The following is a 19,759-nucleotide window of genomic DNA, read 5'->3' as shown; positions in this document are numbered from 1 at the left end:
CGCTCCTTTATCCTTCCACTTAACTCGTTCCCTCGAAGAACCTCATCCACTCCCTATCTCTTATCGACACACCGCATTGATCCCCTCACCTCTTCCTCATCGTCGGCGATCCCAACGTCGCTGTGCCGTACCACAACTCGATCGTGGTAACCTGAGGCATTTCCATCATCTCGCTCTCCCTACCTCCAGCCGCCGCCAAAATTCGTTCTCACGAGGCCCGAAGTTCCCTCCTCGGAGGTCAGGCCGATCGATATCAACCTCTACCTGGAGGTTACCATCAACGCGAAGGCTATGCTGTAGCCGCTCCTGAGCAACACCGCTCGAGATCAAGCATGTTCTTTTTACCAAATTCCAAATGGACCTGGGCGTTCACCTTGATCGCTCTTGTCCAAGCTTGTGTGGTGCTTGCGTTTGAATGGTTTGCCTTCCCCTCTGTTCTCTTTCGTCTTCGTTCTAACGGTGATCTAGCTACGTCTTTGCACACTTCCAAATTCATCTCCAACAATCAAACAACTCCGGAAACTCGAGTTCATCTCGAACCATCCCCACCTTCTTGACACTCTACATCTTCGGCTTCCTTTATCAGCTAGTCCTTGTCTGGGATGCCCTGCGCATGAAAAACACCATTCAAGTCATTGGTCTTGTTATGTATAATGTTGGTTTGCTCATCTATGGCGCGGTCCAGATGGAGCAGATCAAAGAAGCCATCTTCGCCTTGGCCGAAGATGAGGTTCTTCATCAAGATATCTGGTCCGACACGAAACCGTTCCTCATCGCAATTCCCGCCATTATCGCCGTCGGCACCATTGCCCTGGCCATCTGCGCCTGGAAGCTGTATGACGAGTTTGCATGGACCATCTATAAGCGAATTTCAGCGGATCTGAGAATGAAGCGACGATACCTGCAATACCAGATCTACATCGCCCTACTCAAGTTCGACTTTTTCTTTTTCCTCGGCTTCACTGTCCAATTCGTCGTCATTGTGACACAACGACAAATTGAATTTGCTCTGACCATTGCAGCCATGCCCGTCACCATTATCATCCTTTTGGCTGCAGCGTGGTTTGTCCGGAAAGAGAATCTGTGGGGTACCATTGCAGTTGTTGTAAGTTTACATGCCCTTCTGAACCCGCTTGTGAACCCCCGCTCATTACTTCACTCTAGATCCTCTATTTCGGTGGCCTGGCTTATTTCATTTTCAAGCTGGTACGAATGTACTCCTCGGCCCGTGAGGATGCTTACAGGCCTGCTCGTAAAGAGTTGGCGTCTTTTGCGGTGCTGACAATTATTCTCATTATTCTCACTATCACGAATGCCCTCATTTGTGCCTTCAATTATAACAAAGGCCTCAAGCCTTACATCTACAAGACAAGGCCTATCGAGGAGGATGAGAAGCCCATGGGAAGCGCCTATGCACCATATGCAACCGAGATGGAACCGGGTGTGGGTGGAAAGCGGCCTGTTGCAGGACCATCGAATGCTGGGAGGATGGAAATCGATTGATTCAACACATCCAAGATCTCCACCAGCAGCACCAGCAGCAGTTATTCATGTTTTCAAATTCTCAAAACAAACTTAGCGGGCGTTTTCTAATTTACCGGTATCACGCCCCGTGACTGACGACCATCAGAAAAGAGGTATATTCATGAGGAGTTCTGGGCACTGTACCATCTTGGCTTTTCTTTACTATCACTCAGGCTATACCTGGAGGGGTGGAATTTGTGGGATCAACAACAACAAATCTTTGGCTCAAAAACGAATGAATTGATGATCTAAAAGCTTTTTGAGCCTTTGGAGATCAAGTGCACAGCTGTCATTGGGGCGTGTGGCCGGCAATATGCGCTATTTATGATTATTGGCATATGAGTGAGACATGGTGTTAGGTCATTTGGAAACGAGTCGAAAACAATATCTTCACACGACGTGATCAAGATGAAAATTGCTTTTCAAGTGTTTTATAATTAAGCTCTCTGCCTTGTTCTACTACCTAGCTTCCGATCGTTCGAATATATGAGCTGTAAAATTGCGTTGCAAAACTGTGTCATGAGTGTGTTAGTGGAGGTGGCATTATTATTGGTATTTCCTCCCTAGTCCCATACTAGTTACTTCACGAGCAATCGAGAAAAGCGAGCATGGGGGAAAGCATACACGGATTTGAGATGCCCAATTGAATACAGAATGAGCTGGAAGCAGAAAGAAACGGGCGCCGCCCTGATCGCAAGATTCTTCCCATCGCCTCTCAGAGGAAGCGGAGTGGAAAAATGCCCCGGCCCCAAATCTCAGACAACCCCAATCCGTCCTCCAAATGGATAGAGCCCCGTTTTGAAGAACAGACAAGAGACAAAGCCAGTTCCTGTTGTCTTGCTTTGCTCTCTCTTGCGAGGTCATCGTGGGAAAGGGAAGCCCAGTATTTGGTCCCCACCAATTGTCGTATCTCTGGTGATGGGCTCGTTGTTGTTGTTGTTGTCGTCGTCGTCGTCCTCATTGTTGTTCTCGGTGAAATGGAAAGTCCCTGGCGCATTTGTATCTCGTTGTCACTCCAGTGATGTCACTCAACTCGCTACCTACGCGTGCGTGTGTGCTGTGTCCAGCAACATTGAAAACACAATTGCCTTCTCTTCCGCCGTCCCCACCACTCTCACTCCCACCAAGTCACTGGCTCGAAATAATGATATGCACAAGATCATGATTCCAGTGCGCCGCGGTGAACGTCTGCGGTTTCTCCTCGACGATATCGTCGCTGATTTTCCAGAACGCCGTCGGACCCGCGGGCCCGTGGATGTCGTAGTCTTTGTCGAACCAGTTGCCCAGCACGCCCCGGCCAGACCGTAGCCCGCCGATCTGCACGCCCTCGGACCGCCAGCGTTCTTCGCCATGGAAAATTGAAAACGTTGTCCAGCGGATCGCGCCGCCACGTGTTTGTCGGACTGTGCCTGTTTGGGAGGAGGGAAAAAGGTTGGTCAGTGGGTTGGATTGGATTGGATCGGGATAGAGGCTGAGCAGTGGAGGGGTGGGCGTCGTGGTAGTGTCGATGGGGAATGGGATGGGATGCTGGTTAGGATATATATTTTGTCGAAAAGGCTGCAGAACAAGAAAAAGAACAGGACATACCTCGAATTCTCGAGTTGGCGTTTGGATCCCACGCCATGAAGGTACTCTTACTAGTGCCCTGGAAATGAACCACAGGGAAGTCCTTGCCGTCGTCTTCGCCCGGCTCCTCGATGGCCGTGACTCTCAACTGCAGCCGGATCAGGCGGAAGGCCTCGCGCGTCGTGATAGGGTCGCGCTCCTGTGTCAATGGGATATCCTCGGTTTCGAAATTGAAGGTATACAGGTCGTTGTAGTCCAGGAAGCAGACGATCCGCGTCCACGTGCCAGTCACGCCATAAGGGTCGAGTGCGTCTAGCTCCGGATGAAGTGCTGGTGCGAGCGTCACGGGGATGAGCCCACCGACATCGCTCAAAGATTGAGACACGAAGCTGTCCTTTGCGATGCCTTGGAAGGGTTCGTCCCACAGTTGGGCACTGTGTTTGCTCGACGAGGCACGTGGGGCTGGTGTTGAAGCCGCTGACGAGGATGACGTCGAAGCGGACGACGATGTGGATGGCTGGGATGTGGTGGATGAAGAGGATCCCGCGGGAGAGACCGAGGAAGTTTGTAGACCCCTTGGTCGAGGTCGAAGACTCCGTTCCGTGTAGATGCGCAGGTTAAAAGCGAGGACAATCATGATGGCTTGGACTTTCTCCCAGTCGGTCTGCTGCGAGCCATCGTTCATGAATGGCCCCCACATGTTTCCGTCCGTGTATCGACGGAGGTCGTAGACTCTCGACCTGGCGTATGGATGGACGAAGCGGAGAGGAAACAGGTTCGGATTCACACCTTGCTCCTCCAGGATGTGAGGGCATGCCATCTCATCGGGACTGGGCCATGCTGATTCAAGATCCATGCCGCATAAAACATGAAGCTGAGCGGAGAGCTGGCGGAGGTTCTCAGTGGATCCTGCTGTCCAGATGGACGGCTTGGCCAGCGCGAACATGCTGGATCGGCAGAGGTATGCGCACGTGTTCATCGCGTTTCGGTATAGCCCTGTGAGGAAATTCTGGTTTCGACATGATGTCGCTGGCGAGTTGAGTGCGAGATGGATACTCTGCTTCAAGACCCGTTCAAGGTGTTCATTCTGATTTTAGATGGCAAGTGGTCAGCGCCTTCGCATCATCATGGTGTTGTCAAGGAGGATGTGGGCAGGATTAAGTTTCCATCATCCATACCTTTTCCTCATCACTATCTGACTCGAGGATTTTCTCCAGCTCGATCAGGGGTGTCAATCGGTCCCTCCATGATGATGAGTCGTCGCTATCATTTAGATCGTCCTAATTCAATGGGAAGACACCATCAGCTCTTCCTCACCGAAGCAAGCAGACACAATACCGGAAATGATCTAGCGGGGACGAATGATTCTTACAAATCGGGATTGGTACTGGAGCTTCCACATCAACTCGTCATTTTGGATGAATTGATGAAAGTATTTGCACGTCCGAGATAACCTGGCAAGGTCTGTGGTGTCGACGTGGACAAAGATACTGTGTAGTATTTCTGGCGATTGATCGCAAAGTTGCGCCATGGCCCATTCCAGAGTCCAGATGGGGGCGTGATTTGCCGGACGTCACTTAACTTAAAGCTGCCGTGGGGTGGAAGTCGGATAAGATAGCAGCGACGTCGGCGGGGTAGGATTGGAGACAAGGATGAGGCTTCAGAAAGGAACCACTATCAATGCTTCGATGGATAATCAGTGATGATAATGGGACTGATTGGGTAATTGTTCAACTCAGACGAGTAGAAAGATAAATAGTACACTGAAAGAAGGTAGTAAGAGGGTACGGATCCAGCAAACGCGAAATCCGAGCGAGGGCGATGATGATACAATCAATCCGCCATCGTCCGTACATTCCCGTGTGGACAAAGTTTCGGAGTTAAGACCCCCGGAGTTCCAATCGTCTCAGCCTGGTTTGGGTAGATACTAGAGAGTAGGAGACCGGAACAGAGGCCAGACATTGAAAGTGCCCAGATAGCTAAGTAGATAATTGCTTACCTTGCTAACTAGCTTTATGTATTCTATCGACTTGACTTATTGCTACTATTGCTACATCGTCATTATCATTATCATCGCCATCGCCATCGTCAAGCACGTTAACCCCTTCCCCCCCCCCCACCCCATCGTCAAAGCTCCTCCCACAGTTCGCGATATCTCTCTTCATCTGCCTGTCCCGTCCATAGGAACCGAGACACTGTGCCATGGAAATTCGACCAAGTGACTATTCCAAACTTCGTGCATGCTTTCCGAAGCATTTCCAAAAACTCAGGGCGTATAACGGGCGATGTACATGTGAAACAACCGGTGCTCAGAATCCAAACAGCGATTGAAGGGGAAAAGTCTAGTTCGGGGAGGCCGTCGTCCATGGTGAGTAGTGTATCGTAGAGCTGCGTTGTCAGCACTGTGAAGTGCCGATATCGAAGGGGATTTCCTCTCAGACTGCGATGGACATGTATCAGTGCTGCGAGAGCTGTTGCCTTCCAGAAAGGCCCATCTATCGCGTTGGACGACGGTGGTGATTCCGACTGGATGAACAGGCGTAGCCGCCTCTCCAGCTTTAGGCACACATCACACCGTATCATTCTTGCAGTGTCGTTGGCCTGCTCCAAGGGTTTCGTCTGCTCGGAATAACATAGCTGGCGAATATCATCCAGCACCTCGAGCACCGGATGCGGGTATATCTTGAAATACTCCAATTCTGCACGACTCAGTCCAGGCAACGGGCCGGAACTTTCTGGCAGGTCCAGCGTTGACCATGCTCCATTCCAAACGTCAACAAGCGGTGGAAATCTCAATTCTTCGTCGAAAAGCTCAGAGTAAATCAAATCGTTGAAACTGATCAACCGTTGCAGATGGGTCCGCACTCCATCGCCTAGGGATAGTAATCCTCCGCGCATGTTGATCACGGCATGCAACCCCTGCATATGCTTCTTGGCTTCCTCGTGTGAGTCCAGAACCAAGGCCATATTCGTCAGCGTTGCGACTGCTGCAATGCATCCGTCACTCACTGCTTGTCGTTCGTCGGAGAGGCGATCATTGATTAAAGCAATCGCGGCCAGCTTGTGCTGTATGATTCGCATGTCTGCCTCAGGATCCAGTGGTGGAATGGTATTCCCCTCGTGGATCCGGCATTTGAAATGCGTGCCAAAGCTGTACATTGTCGCGTGAAACACGAGTTGATCCGAATACGCGAACTGTGGCCAAAGCCCTTGGCCGTTGATAGGACACCAGGGCCAGCGTTCGACGGTGCGAAATCGTGCAAGCAGAATCTCATCCACTTCATTGAGCGGAGCGGGCAGGGTGTTGAAAGGATCATTTCGGGAATTACTAAGCCAGGTGATAGGTAGAGAAGGCACAGTAACTGACTCGTCTTCAGGTAGAGGGATTGATGATGGTCCCTCCCGGCTTCCTGCCCCTTGATCTCTTCTCTTGCTCTTTCGCAGGCGATGAGGGTGCCTCAGTTCCAGACCTCCTGGTGTTAACCTGAACCTCATCTTCTGGCCAGCCGACGAGCCAGCCTTGGCCTGATCCACGGCGGTTTGGGGCTCAGCTTCTCTGGAATGAGGTTTACTCGGCCCGTCTTTGGCGCTGGCGCGATCCAAGTAGTTGTGCATCACATGGGTTCGCACGGTTTTCAGCTGCTTTCGGTCGCGCGTCCCGGGCTTTTGTCCTGTTGAAGCAATAAACAGGAAGCCACCGAGGGCATCATCACCATTGAGAGTCTCGCTCGTCGCATCTGGCTGATCCATTGGTTCCTCGACTCGTACAGTGGCCTCACCTACAGGGGGAGGTCCTTGGCTCCATCTAGGTGGCATGTCGACAACCGAGCAGAGCCAATGATTACTATTCGCTTCCTCCAGGGCGCTGCACAACAAAGAAGAGGCCTTGCCTAAATTTCCCCTTTCAGATGTAGGTCTTGATCCTGAATTGTCAAATCTGGCAGTAGACCATAGCCGAAGGTTTCTCTGCTTGTTTCAAATAAACCAATGGACGATATTATAAGCACCAGTTCTTTCGAGTGCTGCCCAATCTATAAATTGCTGGTGTCTGCCCAGAAATTGATGCTAAAGTTTGGGTAATCTGTCTCAGTTGTCTTCTTTAGTAGTCTGCTGCCTCGATTCCAGAGCTGCCACCTTCTCTCAGGCACTATGTGAGGAATGACCATATATTCGAGATCCACAGAGGGTGCTTGGTCATGAATTAGTTATCTCGTGTTTGGGATTCTTATCCCTCAGCCGAAGGTCTCGACCCACAGACGTTCTCCCACCGTATTTACTGGTACTTGCTGGGAGTGTTTCACGGTTAATAGTAAAAGCAGCTGTTCGCAAGCACCTCACGCTCAAAGGATGCCAGTTTGTGAAACAGAGTCACAATTGTGCACTTGGGCTTTGCCAATGTTATAGCATTCTCCTCCCGACTGGGGTCCTTAGTTAGCCAGGGGATCGCTCGTCCGTTGAGGGCCTCAGGGCTGAAGCTAGTGGCGCCTTGACTGAGAATTAACTTGACTAAGCAGGATGTTCAAACTCAAAGCATATCTATCATACGGAGCGCCCGGCCGAGGTTTCGACGTCACGCTGCTGGCAACTGAGTAAATCGTGGGAGGGCAAAATGGTTCAGGCCGTGGGTGCTGAGACAATAGGGTTTGGCAAACAGCTTAAGCACGAGAAGTTGTTTTGGCGAAGTCTTGATTACTGATCCGATCTAATGCACCAGCCGTGCCGGCTCTGGGTGTGCGGGTTGCGTCCCCCAAGGATCCAATGAGAAATCAGTTCACCGCAGACCAGTTAGGGAAAGGCGTGATTCGCCAGCCGCTCTCAGAGCTGCAGATATATGGTATTTCTCTGAGCGGGAGTACAAGGTGCATCCTACCTACTAGTTGCAAAGTCTTTCCACCGCATTTTTCAACATTCATATCTTGTACAAACGCCCAAAATCTGGATTCGTCAGCAGAGGCTTCTCCAGATGGCAACTGTATACATACGGGGGCACGAGGTACTGTTTGAACTTTGACGAAGGAATCACTGGATACACAGGCACTTTCCAAAAGCACCACCTATCTGGCTAACTTGTGTTGCTGCGCGCTGGAGCCTCCTTCGCAATACCCTTCAGCCTTTCATGAACAAAAGAAGGCTTCGCCATAGCTAGACCATCTATCTCCATTCCACGCAAAAGACCCAGTCGCCCCCTATGCTGGTCGAGGTGCAAAACAAGTCCTAGAGCCAGACAACAAGATAGAGAGCTCCGCCCTGTCACGGGAACGATTTCCCTACGATGGAGGAGTGTCCCCAAGCGGTTTGCGTAAACCAGCCAGCGATCTATCCCTTGGCCAGGAAAGGGCCGACCTCTTAACGAGGTCTAGCATGGAAGTGACGACAGGGGTAAAATCGCCGCTCTGTGTCTCAGAATCGCAACTTCTCCTCCACAAATTTGAAGGCTTTTGGTACTACTAAGTAGAAGATCCCTTTTGGCCTTTGGCGCATTCGTGCAGAAAATCAGCTTCAGCGCAATTGACATCTGCAAGGAGCCCAGCAGAAGTGGGGTCCAGGAGAAGCTGGACTTCGAAGCCGCTGATTGCGGCTTTAACATGACTGGGGTTTTTGCATGCAAAGACGGACTTGCATATGTTCCCATACTGAGTACTCCGTACTTTTCTAGCTGTTGTTCCGTTGAGAAAGTTCACGCCAACTGCTTCAAGACCCATCGGGTGGAGATTTGAAAGACTGTCGATCAGACATAGTCAAGGACGAATCCACATCCACGAATGGACCCGGTCGCCCAGTGCCAGCCGATGAAGGAAGTGCTCCTGGGCGACAATGCTCGAGATATAATAGGTATGAGTACAGGAAATCGCAAATTAGAGTAGGTGTATTTAATGCCTGCTAAGCTGTTCTTAGTGGTTTCAACAATGAATACACACCCTGAAGTGGCCCGAGGCTCCACAAATTTGAGGCTTCCTGACTATGTTGTGAATAGGCACCTGATCTTATGGCAGTTAGCAGGGACGGGCTGGACACTGAAAGCAGTTGGAGGTCACCTTTAATCGATTGGGTGCACCAGTAGAAGATCTCATGTTCGTCGACATTTCTCAACATAGGAGGTTTCGCATCTCTTAAATCATACAACCAGTCGACCTAGACAATGGAGCGTTAGACTCGTGACAACAGGACAATAAGCGGTATGGCCGTACCTCAAATCGTCCAAGGCAGCCCACAACTATGGTGGTGTGACCGGATTCGAGTTTCGCTGGGTTTGAGCGAGTGTACGGTTAGTGGAGCCTTGGACCACCCAGGGCAGAGCCTTGTTTGTATCATATCAACTTCCCAATAGTAAAAGGCACCGCATCCGATCACAAGGTTCGAATTTGCCATTGTGACGGCATGCCTGCTATGCCATTGTCCACACTTTTCCACAGGACAAACAAGGAAAAGAATTGTACTTGGTTAGAACCTAGCGGAAAACTCGTTCCAAATGTTGCTCAAGACCATCTATACATTTGCTGCGCTCGCTGGATCTGCATATGTGCACCAGGCTGCGGCTTGTGTTCATGGGGTCCGAGATGTTGCTGCTCGTTCCACGAATGCTGCCACATTCCCCCAAAGCATTGTGGGCAGCGACGGCCCCTCAGAACCAGTAACAACGAGGTACTTCATCAGCAATCTTTGCATCAATGTCAAGAATACCACGAAGAGCCTCGAGTTATACTCCAAAGCATTCGGCATGCGACACATCTTCACTTTCCAAGTGACAGAGCACTTCAGCATATCCTACATGGGTCACAGCCACGGTGGGGAAAATGAAACCGGATACCAAACTGTTGATGAGTTGAATCGCGAGAAAACCAACGTCGAGGGCTACCTTGAACTCGTCTCATTGAGAGTGCCTGGCTGGAATCTGCCCACATCTTCGCAGATTCCAAACACATTTTCGCATATCCGGCTGATCGTGCCGAATGTGTAAAAGACGCAGAAGCGTCTAGAGAAAATTAGCGCCAACATTCTCAAAGGCTTTGGTGAGCCGCCGACCATGACCAGAGCAGTGTCATATGCAACACTGCTTGGTGATCTTGCGGAGCTGGACCAAAAGGAGATCGACTCGATTTTGGCGGCACTGACGACAGCAAGCACCCCATTGACCTACGTCGCCGATCCAGATGGCAATCTCATCGAGATCCAAGGACAGGACGGAGTTGCGTTGTAATAAACTAGTCGCCTGATTCAGCGGGCTGTCATGTATTTTTGGGCAGAGATGGATGGAATCTCGCCAGCACATGCCTGGGAGGGTCTACAGCCGATCTTGGATGGGAGGAAACAGCCTCGGCACTAGACAGCGTATGCGATCTATGCCGCAATGATCCTCGTGGTGCAAGAAGTGTCTAGGTAGAAGAAACAATGTGAAGAAGATCGAAAGCAAAGGATGTTTGCAGACGAGAGATGAAGTTGACTTCAGGGGGTGTCGTTTCATTACCATGTGCTTTCCCGTGATACCTCCGGCCATACAGACCACTAGCACAAGACCAAGTCATCGCCATCAAAAACATCGTCCTTCTTTGCAACTGCGAGGCTGCATTTCTTGTTGAGATCAAGAGCGGACACCAAGGATGGTCGTCCTAGCTATGATGACTCTGACAATCCTGAGCTCGGCTCCGTGGCTCTACCCAATTTCTGACAGATAAGATGGCGGCAACTCCTGATATCCATGTCCCCAATCTCATCACCCATGGCTGCAGATGGCCTTGTTGCGAGCCCCGATATTTAAATGGTGACACGCTTCTTGTCCAGGTCGAGGTCACCAAGACGAGTCCGCTTTTTTCCACGGTCGTCTTCCTTGTTTGCCTCGGCTACAACAGTTCCTCTCCAACTGTCGACCTGCCCCTTCCCATATCGTGGACAGCTTTCTTGCGAATCCTCTGTTTCATGGTGGTGCAACGAACAGTCGTATCTGTCTTTGGGATCCTTGAGTTTGTCTTCTTTCCAGTCTTTCTTCATTGTGTCGACTGCCAGGAAAAGACGGTGCAACAGATCTTGATGATTTGTCATAAAGTCGCCTCCGTGAGTTGAGCTGACGTGGTCTCCGAAGAGCTCTTGCCAATCCTTCGTAATAATGCTATGAGCTATGCAGTGGATCATGAAGTTACCTATAGCTGATCCGCCCTGCCCAACACTGCACAATTCGTGGTATGATTTCAGATACCACTCAGTACTTGCAGGAACACGCTGGAGTTCGTCGGCCAGCCAGTTGCGGTATTCTGTCGATTCGATCTCTTCTGCAACCAGCCACAGTTGTCCAATATGATAAGCCGGCATATCCCCCGTATCCAAAGGGCTACCATTATTGCCATACAACCAGCAGACGAAGGGCTCCAAATGGCGACCATCCTTCACAACAGGCAGAATTTTCATGTTGCGCTTGCTTGAGTTGCCTCGTCGTCCAAGGTAGTCTCTGAAAAGTGCCGAACCCTTCATCAGAAGTGACTTGTGGATGTTAAAGCTCCATTGATTCTCTCCGACACTGAGTTCGATCACTGGTGAACATACATAGCTTTCAGGGTCAGCATGAACTGTGGTCTTGATGATCAAACTCACTCTGCAAAGCGCATGTTCGCAAGACGCACGTTCTCACGCGTTCCGCTATTGGGTTCCAGGACGAGAGGATCAGGTTCCATGGTGGGTGGTTTAGGATTCTCACACAGCAGGGTTAGGGCCGTTGGTGTTGTTAACAAGCGAGGTGCCGGTAAGGTTTGTGTCCAAGAGATACAAAGCAGACGCAATTGAGTGAAAAGTAAAGAAGGAAGGGAGGGAGACACAAAGGCCAACGAGTGAATTCATGAAATTGCCTGTCATGTGAATGAAAAAAGGCGCGCTGCCAACACAGACCTACACCTGTAATCAAGATGAGGAGAGAGCAGCAGAACCTAAACAAATTCCCTCGACGTCCATAGAAAATCCGAGAAGGAAGACCCTCGTGTGAATTTTCTTGTCATAGGCAAAATGGGGAGGGCAAGTGACGGGGTCCTTGCTGAGCCGAGCAATTTATTTGCGAAGAAGGTTGGTGATATTAAAACGGCCCCGATCCTTTTTATCGATTTCTTCAATCTTGCACTTACTCGAACTTGTCTCGTGTATCCATACTAGACTCCTCATTTTACAGTTCGTGTAGCCGGATGAGTGAGGGCAACCAAGCAAATAATTCGATCAAGTACAATATGTCCATTGAGGAAGATGAGAACCACTTCAAGCAAGGACGCGTCACTATGTCTCTCTCTTTCAGTCAGGTTAGATACAATCTCAGAGTACTCCCGCTCTCCTCCCATAGAGCCTCCAACGTCACTCAGCGTCAATATATCCCCAAGGCAGTTTGAAGACGCTAATCCACCGCAGCGATTTGATGACCGCAAGTGCCGAGGATGCAGAATTCGGGTTCGTCACCGTCACTTTCGCCTTGAACATAGTCGAGCTCATACTCCTCCATCTCATCACGCTCGCGCCACAGCCAATTCATGTCTCCACCCTTGTCCGGGTCTTCGAACGGACCATGTGCGTTGGCCGCTATACCGAGCTCCAACGTCTCAGCAATGCGTAACGGGAAGCTTGTCGATCTCCGCGATTTCCTCAGGAACCGGTCGAAGAGCTCGAGCCCAATGACGCCGGTTGCAGCATCCCACACAATCTTGGAGAGCGGGTAGTCTACCAACATGGGGTCGCCGAAGCCATCGCGGTCGAATTAGTGTGCTTTCTTTAACAGAAATCGACGGTGGAGGATGCCCTCCAGAGCTTGGATCCTTTGCATGCAGTATTGCTGAGCCTTGGGCAATCGAATTGGCGGGTCACCACGTAAATATGAAGGGAGTCTTCGTCTTGCTCCACCTCAACTCTCCCGGTGTACAGCCACTCGGCTAGTTTTGCAAGGCCCATGGAGAAACACAGCGGAGAGGAACAGCATTGGTTGCTCCAAATCCAATACCCCGATCGTCGTGCTCTCGACTGATTCTCTTACTATGCCGAGTTTGCACGACAGTAATTGATGGAGATAGGTTAAGGCAACCAGATCTCCTGCGTTATCAGTGATCTTCCAGATTCGCAAAATTAAATATCCTGACTGTGTCATTAGTCGCATCTCTCAATGAGGCCAGATAGCACTTACTGGTGCCACGGAATCGCGAGTGAAAGTTCTTCTTCCCGCAAGTGGGAATCCTCAGACTGAGTCATGGTGAGGGTATCTGGTGCGTCGGATAAACAGTTGGTCTCACTTGGCACCATAATGATGTTGCTTGACTTGTTCGCGACTTCGTTAGAATGTGGATGTCTGATTTTGTGTCGGGAAAGGCAGATATATACACGCGATGGACTGTGGAATGAGAGGCGATTCACGATCAACTGCCTCAAACATCACCGCAAGCACTGGTAAAGAGATTCGTCGTGAAGCAGCTATCACAGTTGGGGATGACATGGATCGCCATGCCCGGCAGCCATCAAATTGTTCCCTAGTATCGATGAAGAGGATCTCAACAAGTGTAGACGCACACTGTGTGACGAAAAACATTCCCAGTCTCGGTAAGCGGCGATTTGTATTGATGCCGTGATCCTTTATCAGATGAGAAGCCCAATTGATGTCAATATAGAGAGTACTGAATGGCAACCATCATCAGTGAAAGAGATCTTACTCCTCCAAATAGTCATGCCATTTCACATCCTCCATCATGTCGGTGAATCCAGAGTACTGACCAAAGACAGAGTCCCACTTCTCCCAGTCAAAGCCCAGGTCAGCTTCAGTTGGAGGATTTTCTCGATGGTACTGGCTCTCCGGACGGGTACCATTGGTGACGGACTGGTCTTGCTGATGACTTTGACCTTGCACGTGAGCATTGACAAACGTGTTGTGGGAAACGCCGTTGTTCCAAATTTCCCCATTCTGGTTATGAACCTCTGCAGAAAGCCTATCGGATTTCGGCTCAGCCGGATGCTGAACCGAGGAAACTTGTGCCCACTGCCTAGGATCTGGTGGAGGATTTCCATTAAGCTTATGTTCGGTATTGTTTGCACCGTCGAGAAATCCATCCGATGGATCCTCCCGCGCAGAGCATGATAAACGTTGCATCCCCGGTCTTGGAACATGTGTGCCCAGACCCAGAAGATGGCCTGGGGTCTCTCCTGTATGAGCCGCTGAACCTGAACATGCCTCCAAGTTGGCACTAAGCGGGAAAGGCATCTTTTGCTGGTCACTTCGCCAGGCAAGCCCATGAGCAGGATTTTGTCGCTCATTATTCCCAATCTCCTGGAAAAAACGATCTCGCACGGCTTTGCCGCATTCCTGCGCTTCAGGCCCCTCGGTTCCAAGCATTTCATGCTGTGAGAGCCTGAACGCATAATGCACACCCTGTTCGTAGGAAACATTTTCTGCATCTGATTGGTTTTTTGTGGGATACTGATTGCTGTCTCGGTTACTCTCATAGCAAGCGTCTTCTCGTATGCTTTGAGCTATCCTTTGAGCATCGGTCAACGGCTTCACAAAGCCGATGTCGATTTCGTCAGCCTCTTTCCATAACACCTGGGGATCAAGGCCTGCCTTTTGCCAGGCGGCAGACCTTAGCCCTCTCAACATGTCCCACGCCTCAACACCTCCTTCGCGCATGGGTCGATGCACAGTTACACCATTTGGACCCCCAACAATGCCCCGTTCGGGAGAAGAGTACGCAAAAACCGAATCGATTAATTCTCTCGATCTCGGTGCTTCAACACTGCGAGGCCTCTCATACAAGTCTACCAAAACGATGAGTGCGGCGTGCATTGGGCCATACATTGCAGGCCAACTCCACCAGAAAGGTTCCAGCTCATGATCGCTGGCGACCGATATGAATTTCCTTAGGAAGCTGTGGCAATTGTGCAATGCACACTGCCTACCTACATTCCACAATTTGCTTTTGGTATTCTTCAAAAATGGTGCATAAGCAACACAGTGGAGTTTGTCGTTCATCATGGACAGATTGATTCTTGCCCATTTGTTGTATGCCGCACGCCTTGAGCGATAGAAATAGGCTGCAGCTGATGCGGTATCCGGATCACCTGCTAAATCGGTATAATGACCTAGTTCCCTGAGGCTGATTGGATCTGCCATGGACGTTTCGCGATCGAGAACTCGTGGTAGCTTCTGGTTCAGTCCATTGGGCGTAAAGCCTAGTTCAGGGAGACCTTTCGATGGGATCTGTTTGATGATATAGTTTACTTGTTCACTTGCTGATGTCATGACACGCTTCATCTCAGCCATGTCTGTGTTGGTGAGGGCTTTGGCGCTCAAATGAGTAGATACAACACTTCTGAAAGCACAGGATATGATGGACTTGGCTCTGGCAACGTGGGAGAAGGTGCGATATGACTCCCAAACTGAGCCTTGGGCCGGTGGGCTTGCGCCATTAGAGGACATGGGTTTGGAGGCTGTTTCAGAGTCTACGTCGGGCGTATCCTTATCGGTCAAGGCATCGTGATCCTCGCAGATGATCCTCGTATCACAAAATGTCTCTGAAATCAATGAAGGATAACCAGTAGCCACAACTTGGGAAACATCCAACTGAATGACATGCCACCACAGGCGGCGACGCATACCCTCTTCAGCTACGGACATATTGAAAAGAGTGGGTTCTCTGTGCAGGCCCATGGTCATGGAAAGCCGGACAATTAATTGCAAGTACAGAGTAGCTTGCGTTGGGTCTTCTTCTGATGCAGGAAGAGAGCAGATGATGATAAATGCTGCGAGTGTGTGCAGCGTGGAATTTCGCGAAAACTCTGAGAGATGTAGAGCAAGGACGACTTGATCGTGTAGTCTCGCGCTGAGTTTTGCTCGTGTCATGCCCGGGAACCATCGGTTGAATCCTTCGAGAGACAGACTAAGCGAGCCGGCGTACCAAATCGCATACATCAAAGCCGCAGATCCGAGGTCCGCAAACCCTGATCTGTCTGTCGCATTTGGGTCATTCTGCGACCAGAACTTCTCGTGCATTTTCTGGATCTCTGTTGGAATTAAAACAGGTAAGAGAGGATGCACGCCGGACAGCCAACAGCGAAAAAGGACATTACTCTGAGAACTTGAAGGCACATGTCTATGCAAGTGCTCCCTGGCGAGCTTCGGGGAGGTCTTTACCGAAATGTCCTGAAGAAGGGTCGACTTCGCGAAGGGCATCAGTCGACAACATGGGCATGAACTGTCCGGGTCGTAGAAACAGGGGACCTCAAGTCCTGCTTCCTTCTGGAAACTTTGCTGGTCGGATAACTGGTTCTTCTCTTGTGTCAGGTGATCCCGGGGCTCAAGAATCTCTGGCAGCTTCCCAGTGCAGGCATCATTCTGTATGCTAGTCGCGTTCACGTAAGTGTTATGTTGCCGACGCATCGCTTCATTTAACTGGTTGATCTCTGAGGTGATATGATTCCAGAACGAATCTTCAGGAGTGAGCTGCTCAGCCTGGCCTAGTCTAAGGCTCGACAGAGGCTTGCTAAGCTCTGACGCGTCTTTAACAGATCCATGGGTGGCCGATTGAAACATCCCTAGGCTTAGATTACGGGGAGGCTGTCCATCCTCTGTGTCTTTCTCTGAACCAGAAGCCATTGGCGTGAGCAAGTTCCGCAGCCAGGAATGCTCATCGTTGGAACTGTTGCTGCGTAGTGAGTCAACCAACGTGGACAGCCGCTGCAATTGATCCTCAATGGCCCTTAAATGGTTTGGCGATACTGAGCCTGCCGCTCCATTCTCATTGGCTGGTGACGTTGCCGAGCCATCCTGAATAAACCCGATCTTTCTCTTCTTCAAATCCAGGGCAGTAGATGATTTTGATTCTTCAGAAAATCCATTTGACTCTTGGTTTTCTGGTAAGGTGTAAAGACATTCCTCATTGGCCTTCTGGCATCCGCCACAAATAGGATGGACTTTATCGCATTTGACTTTGCGTCTTCTACAAGTCATGCAGCTGTAGCTTGTCCGATTGCGTGTGATCTGACGTTTGTCAATCTTGGACCCAGGGGGTTTCAACTTGGCTGAAAGTTGGCGAGCCGCTGTATCGGCCATTGCCTTAGGGCCGCTCGTGAATTGAAACATCAAGGCGAAAGGCCACCAATGGACCAAAAAGAGCATAGGATATCAGCTAAGTGCTGGGTTAACAATCCAAAATCCTCGTTCGGGAGATACCACTATCGAGCGGACAGCATTCAGCGGATGAATTTGCGGAGACCAATGCTGACAAATGCAGAAACAACCAGGTCAATTGACGGCGGTATGGTCCAGGCCTGCCTTTGGGCCTTTACATCAGGTCTGCTAGACAATCGTCATATGTTTGTGTTTAGGTCCAGCACGGGCGATATCATGGAAGAAGGCGTTGCCAATGTTCATGCACGGTGTGATTGTGCTTGATGGGTGGTGTTGAAGCAGGGAGGATAGTACGAGACGGTAGGATCAGGTGCGAATGACCACCTGCCCGGTTGCGATTTCGCCTTGCAGTCTTGGCAGGGCCGCCCGTCAATGGCCCGAGTATGAAAGTGGTTACGCATATTAATTATCGAGTATATGCGTCCTTGGTAGAAATAGACACCGCTGACTAAACTTTCGGTTTGACGACTGGAAGACTGGTGCATCTACTCGTGGTAGTAGTCATGACTCTAGAGTCGAGACTGGTACCAGGGTGAAGAGACATGAACGCTATGAGGTGCCTGGGATGGAAGCTGCAACCATCTGTCGACAAGATGCTGCTTCTTAACGGATCAATTGCATTTCAATCAGTCACTGAACCCTTCCCAGCGGTCATCGCCCTGAGCCAGTCCAGGGGTTTTCAATCTATCGTGGTGAGGTTCGGACGGTGTCCGGACGAACCCGCAGAGGAAGAAACCCATCGTACCCTGCTCATCCCCTGGATCACACCGTATGCAGGCCTCTAGAATTTCATTGCTCAATAACAACGAGCCGCCATCCGTGGCCGTTCCAACACCGCGATGCACCCAGTCACGAAGACCGGGGACTTGTTCCTGCCGCCCAAGCACAGACCAGCCTCGGGATATGGCTATCGGCGACTCCAGTACCCTAGCCACCACGGCTTCATTTTCTTCCACATGTACTGAGCACGTTGAATACGTTACCTTGAGGGCAGCAGGAAACGCAAAGGCGTGTTGAACAATCTTGGACTGCAAAGTCGCGAGTCTTTGCAGCCTGGCTGGGTCGTATGTGGTGTCTTTCGTTTCTTCCGCGCTGGTTTCTGCCGCGTCATCGTTGCTTTGCGGGCTCGTCCCCTGATCCCTCTTCCGCTTTTTCGAGCGCTTTGAATCTATCTCCCCGTTCAATTTCCGAGACTTCGGATCTATCGGCAATGACAGAGTGGGGATATCCTCTCGTCCCAAAATACCACTCCCAGAGCAACTTGGGTCGAGGAGTAGATGGGTCACCTTGGCGAAACGGGAATCCTTAGGATCGAGTGCTAGAAAGTCCTGTCTCTCGAGCACAGTGACATTTTGGGCGCCCGCCTTCTGAGTCATGCTGATTAGCGTTTTTGATCTCCGCTCGTCCTTTTCACACGCGTAAATATTGACCTCGCGCTTGGAGGGCCCGCACGAGAGAGCTGCAAGATGTGTAGTCTTGTTTCCTGGAGCTGCACATCCATCTACATAATCTCCCACCACGCCAGTCTCATTCTGATCGCCTGCCAGCAGGTAGGCAGGAAAGCAGGAAGCCTTGTCCTGCAGAATGATTGCACCATCTGTATATGCCCGCGTCTTTGTGAAGTTTGCCTCAGGTGGAACGGCCAGCAGGTCAGGAATATGCTGGTCAATAGCCAGAATCTTTGCCGTCGCAGGCGCAGTCGCAATTTGGTCGATTGTAGCATCGACCTTGTAATCTTGAAACGTCGTCGCTAGCTCATGCCCCAGACTTGACTTCAGGGTATTGATCCGTATCCATCGCGGTTGCAATCTATCTGAGAGCGGCTTCTCGCTCAGTAGGAGCGCCTTTAGCCGCTCAACCGAGGCACATCTCTTCCTCAGCCGAGCCTTTGTGAATTCTGCCTGCAGTCGTGCCTTGTGTCTCTCGATGGCTAGGCGAAGGGGATGATTCGAGGAGGCAGCGATCCCGCCTTTGGCAAAGAAGTAGTCGTGAACTAGAAGCAGACCGAGGGTAGGTGTTAACTATGGTGAAGGCCATCAAGGGCTGCGTCAGCCAGCAGCGACACAATCAAGGCTAAACGGACACCAACCTTAGGTTCTTGCGCCAGGAAATCCGCCTCGTCAATGACTTCTTTGAGAAAAAAGTCATATTTCGCAGTTTCTGAGATCAAGGCGTATAAATGTGCTGGCTTAGATCGAAGGCCCAGCTTATTGTCATAAATTCTAGACTTCAGAGACCCAGCTCGAGACGCAGCGCCGAGCACCGTGCTGGCATCATAGTATATCGACATATTTGAGAAAGAGGAGAAGTGCTGGCTGTCGGTTGGTGTTCGGTGAGAATGCTGGTGGCTGAAAAGGGCCAATCAGGGAGCATGATGCTCAGCCTTGTGCTAGCATTTTCTCCGATAAGGCTACCCACCTCTCATCCGCGGCTGCCGTTGCACTAGCGAGAATATCAGAGCTTTTGCAGCGTGAGTCATGCCATCACAGGGCGCACATCGGCTAGTTGGATTCTCCAAGAAGCTGGTATTCAAGACTTGAG

At 50.6% G+C, this 19,759-nt stretch overlaps 7 protein-coding genes across 7 annotated transcripts; 2 read left to right on the top strand and 5 right to left on the bottom strand.

The window, feature by feature from the left end:
- Positions 1–332: 332 nt before the first annotated feature.
- A1O9_07105 (uncharacterized protein) lies at positions 333–1,503 on the top strand (the record flags this gene model as incomplete). Its single annotated transcript, XM_013404051.1, has 3 exons — positions 333–418; positions 469–1,105; positions 1,165–1,503. The coding sequence occupies 3 exons, from the start codon at positions 333–335 to the stop codon at positions 1,501–1,503; spliced, it is 1,062 nt and encodes a 353-aa protein (XP_013259505.1).
- A 1,149-nt stretch (positions 1,504–2,652) lies between these two features.
- Positions 2,653–4,036, bottom strand: A1O9_07104 (uncharacterized protein; the record flags this gene model as incomplete). The annotated part of the gene is made up of 2 exons (XM_013404050.1): positions 2,653–2,933; positions 3,112–4,036. The coding sequence occupies 2 exons, from the start codon at positions 4,034–4,036 to the stop codon at positions 2,653–2,655; spliced, it is 1,206 nt and encodes a 401-aa protein (XP_013259504.1).
- A 1,193-nt stretch (positions 4,037–5,229) lies between these two features.
- Positions 5,230–6,417, bottom strand: A1O9_07103 (uncharacterized protein; the record flags this gene model as incomplete). The annotated part of the gene is made up of 1 exon (XM_013404049.1): positions 5,230–6,417. A coding segment is annotated over one exon (1,188 nt), but the record flags the coding sequence as incomplete, so codon positions are not given.
- Positions 6,418–9,559: 3,142 nt separating this feature from the next.
- On the top strand, positions 9,560–10,048 carry A1O9_07102 (uncharacterized protein; the record flags this gene model as incomplete). The annotated part of the gene is made up of 1 exon (XM_013404048.1): positions 9,560–10,048. The coding sequence occupies one exon, from the start codon at positions 9,560–9,562 to the stop codon at positions 10,046–10,048; it is 489 nt and encodes a 162-aa protein (XP_013259502.1).
- A 794-nt stretch (positions 10,049–10,842) lies between these two features.
- Positions 10,843–11,753, bottom strand: A1O9_07101 (uncharacterized protein; the record flags this gene model as incomplete). The annotated part of the gene is made up of 2 exons (XM_013404047.1): positions 10,843–11,629; positions 11,674–11,753. The coding sequence occupies 2 exons, from the start codon at positions 11,751–11,753 to the stop codon at positions 10,843–10,845; spliced, it is 867 nt and encodes a 288-aa protein (XP_013259501.1).
- Positions 11,754–13,747: 1,994 nt separating this feature from the next.
- A1O9_07100 (uncharacterized protein) lies at positions 13,748–17,140 on the bottom strand (the record flags this gene model as incomplete). The annotated part of the gene is made up of 1 exon (XM_013404046.1): positions 13,748–17,140. One exon carries the CDS (start codon positions 17,138–17,140, stop codon positions 13,748–13,750), a length of 3,393 nt encoding a protein of 1,130 aa, XP_013259500.1.
- Positions 17,141–17,844: 704 nt separating this feature from the next.
- Positions 17,845–19,508, bottom strand: A1O9_07099 (uncharacterized protein; the record flags this gene model as incomplete). The annotated part of the gene is made up of 2 exons (XM_013404045.1): positions 17,845–19,239; positions 19,308–19,508. The coding sequence occupies 2 exons, from the start codon at positions 19,506–19,508 to the stop codon at positions 17,845–17,847; spliced, it is 1,596 nt and encodes a 531-aa protein (XP_013259499.1).
- Between the last annotated feature and the right edge of the window lie 251 nt (positions 19,509–19,759).

This window comes from Exophiala aquamarina (assembly GCF_000709125.1).
Source record: "Exophiala aquamarina CBS 119918 chromosome Unknown aczIA-supercont1.5, whole genome shotgun sequence".
NCBI lineage: Eukaryota > Fungi > Ascomycota > Eurotiomycetes > Chaetothyriales > Herpotrichiellaceae > Exophiala > Exophiala aquamarina.
The sequence above is the reverse complement of the archived record's forward strand: the minus strand, read 5'-3'. Positions and strand labels throughout refer to the sequence as shown.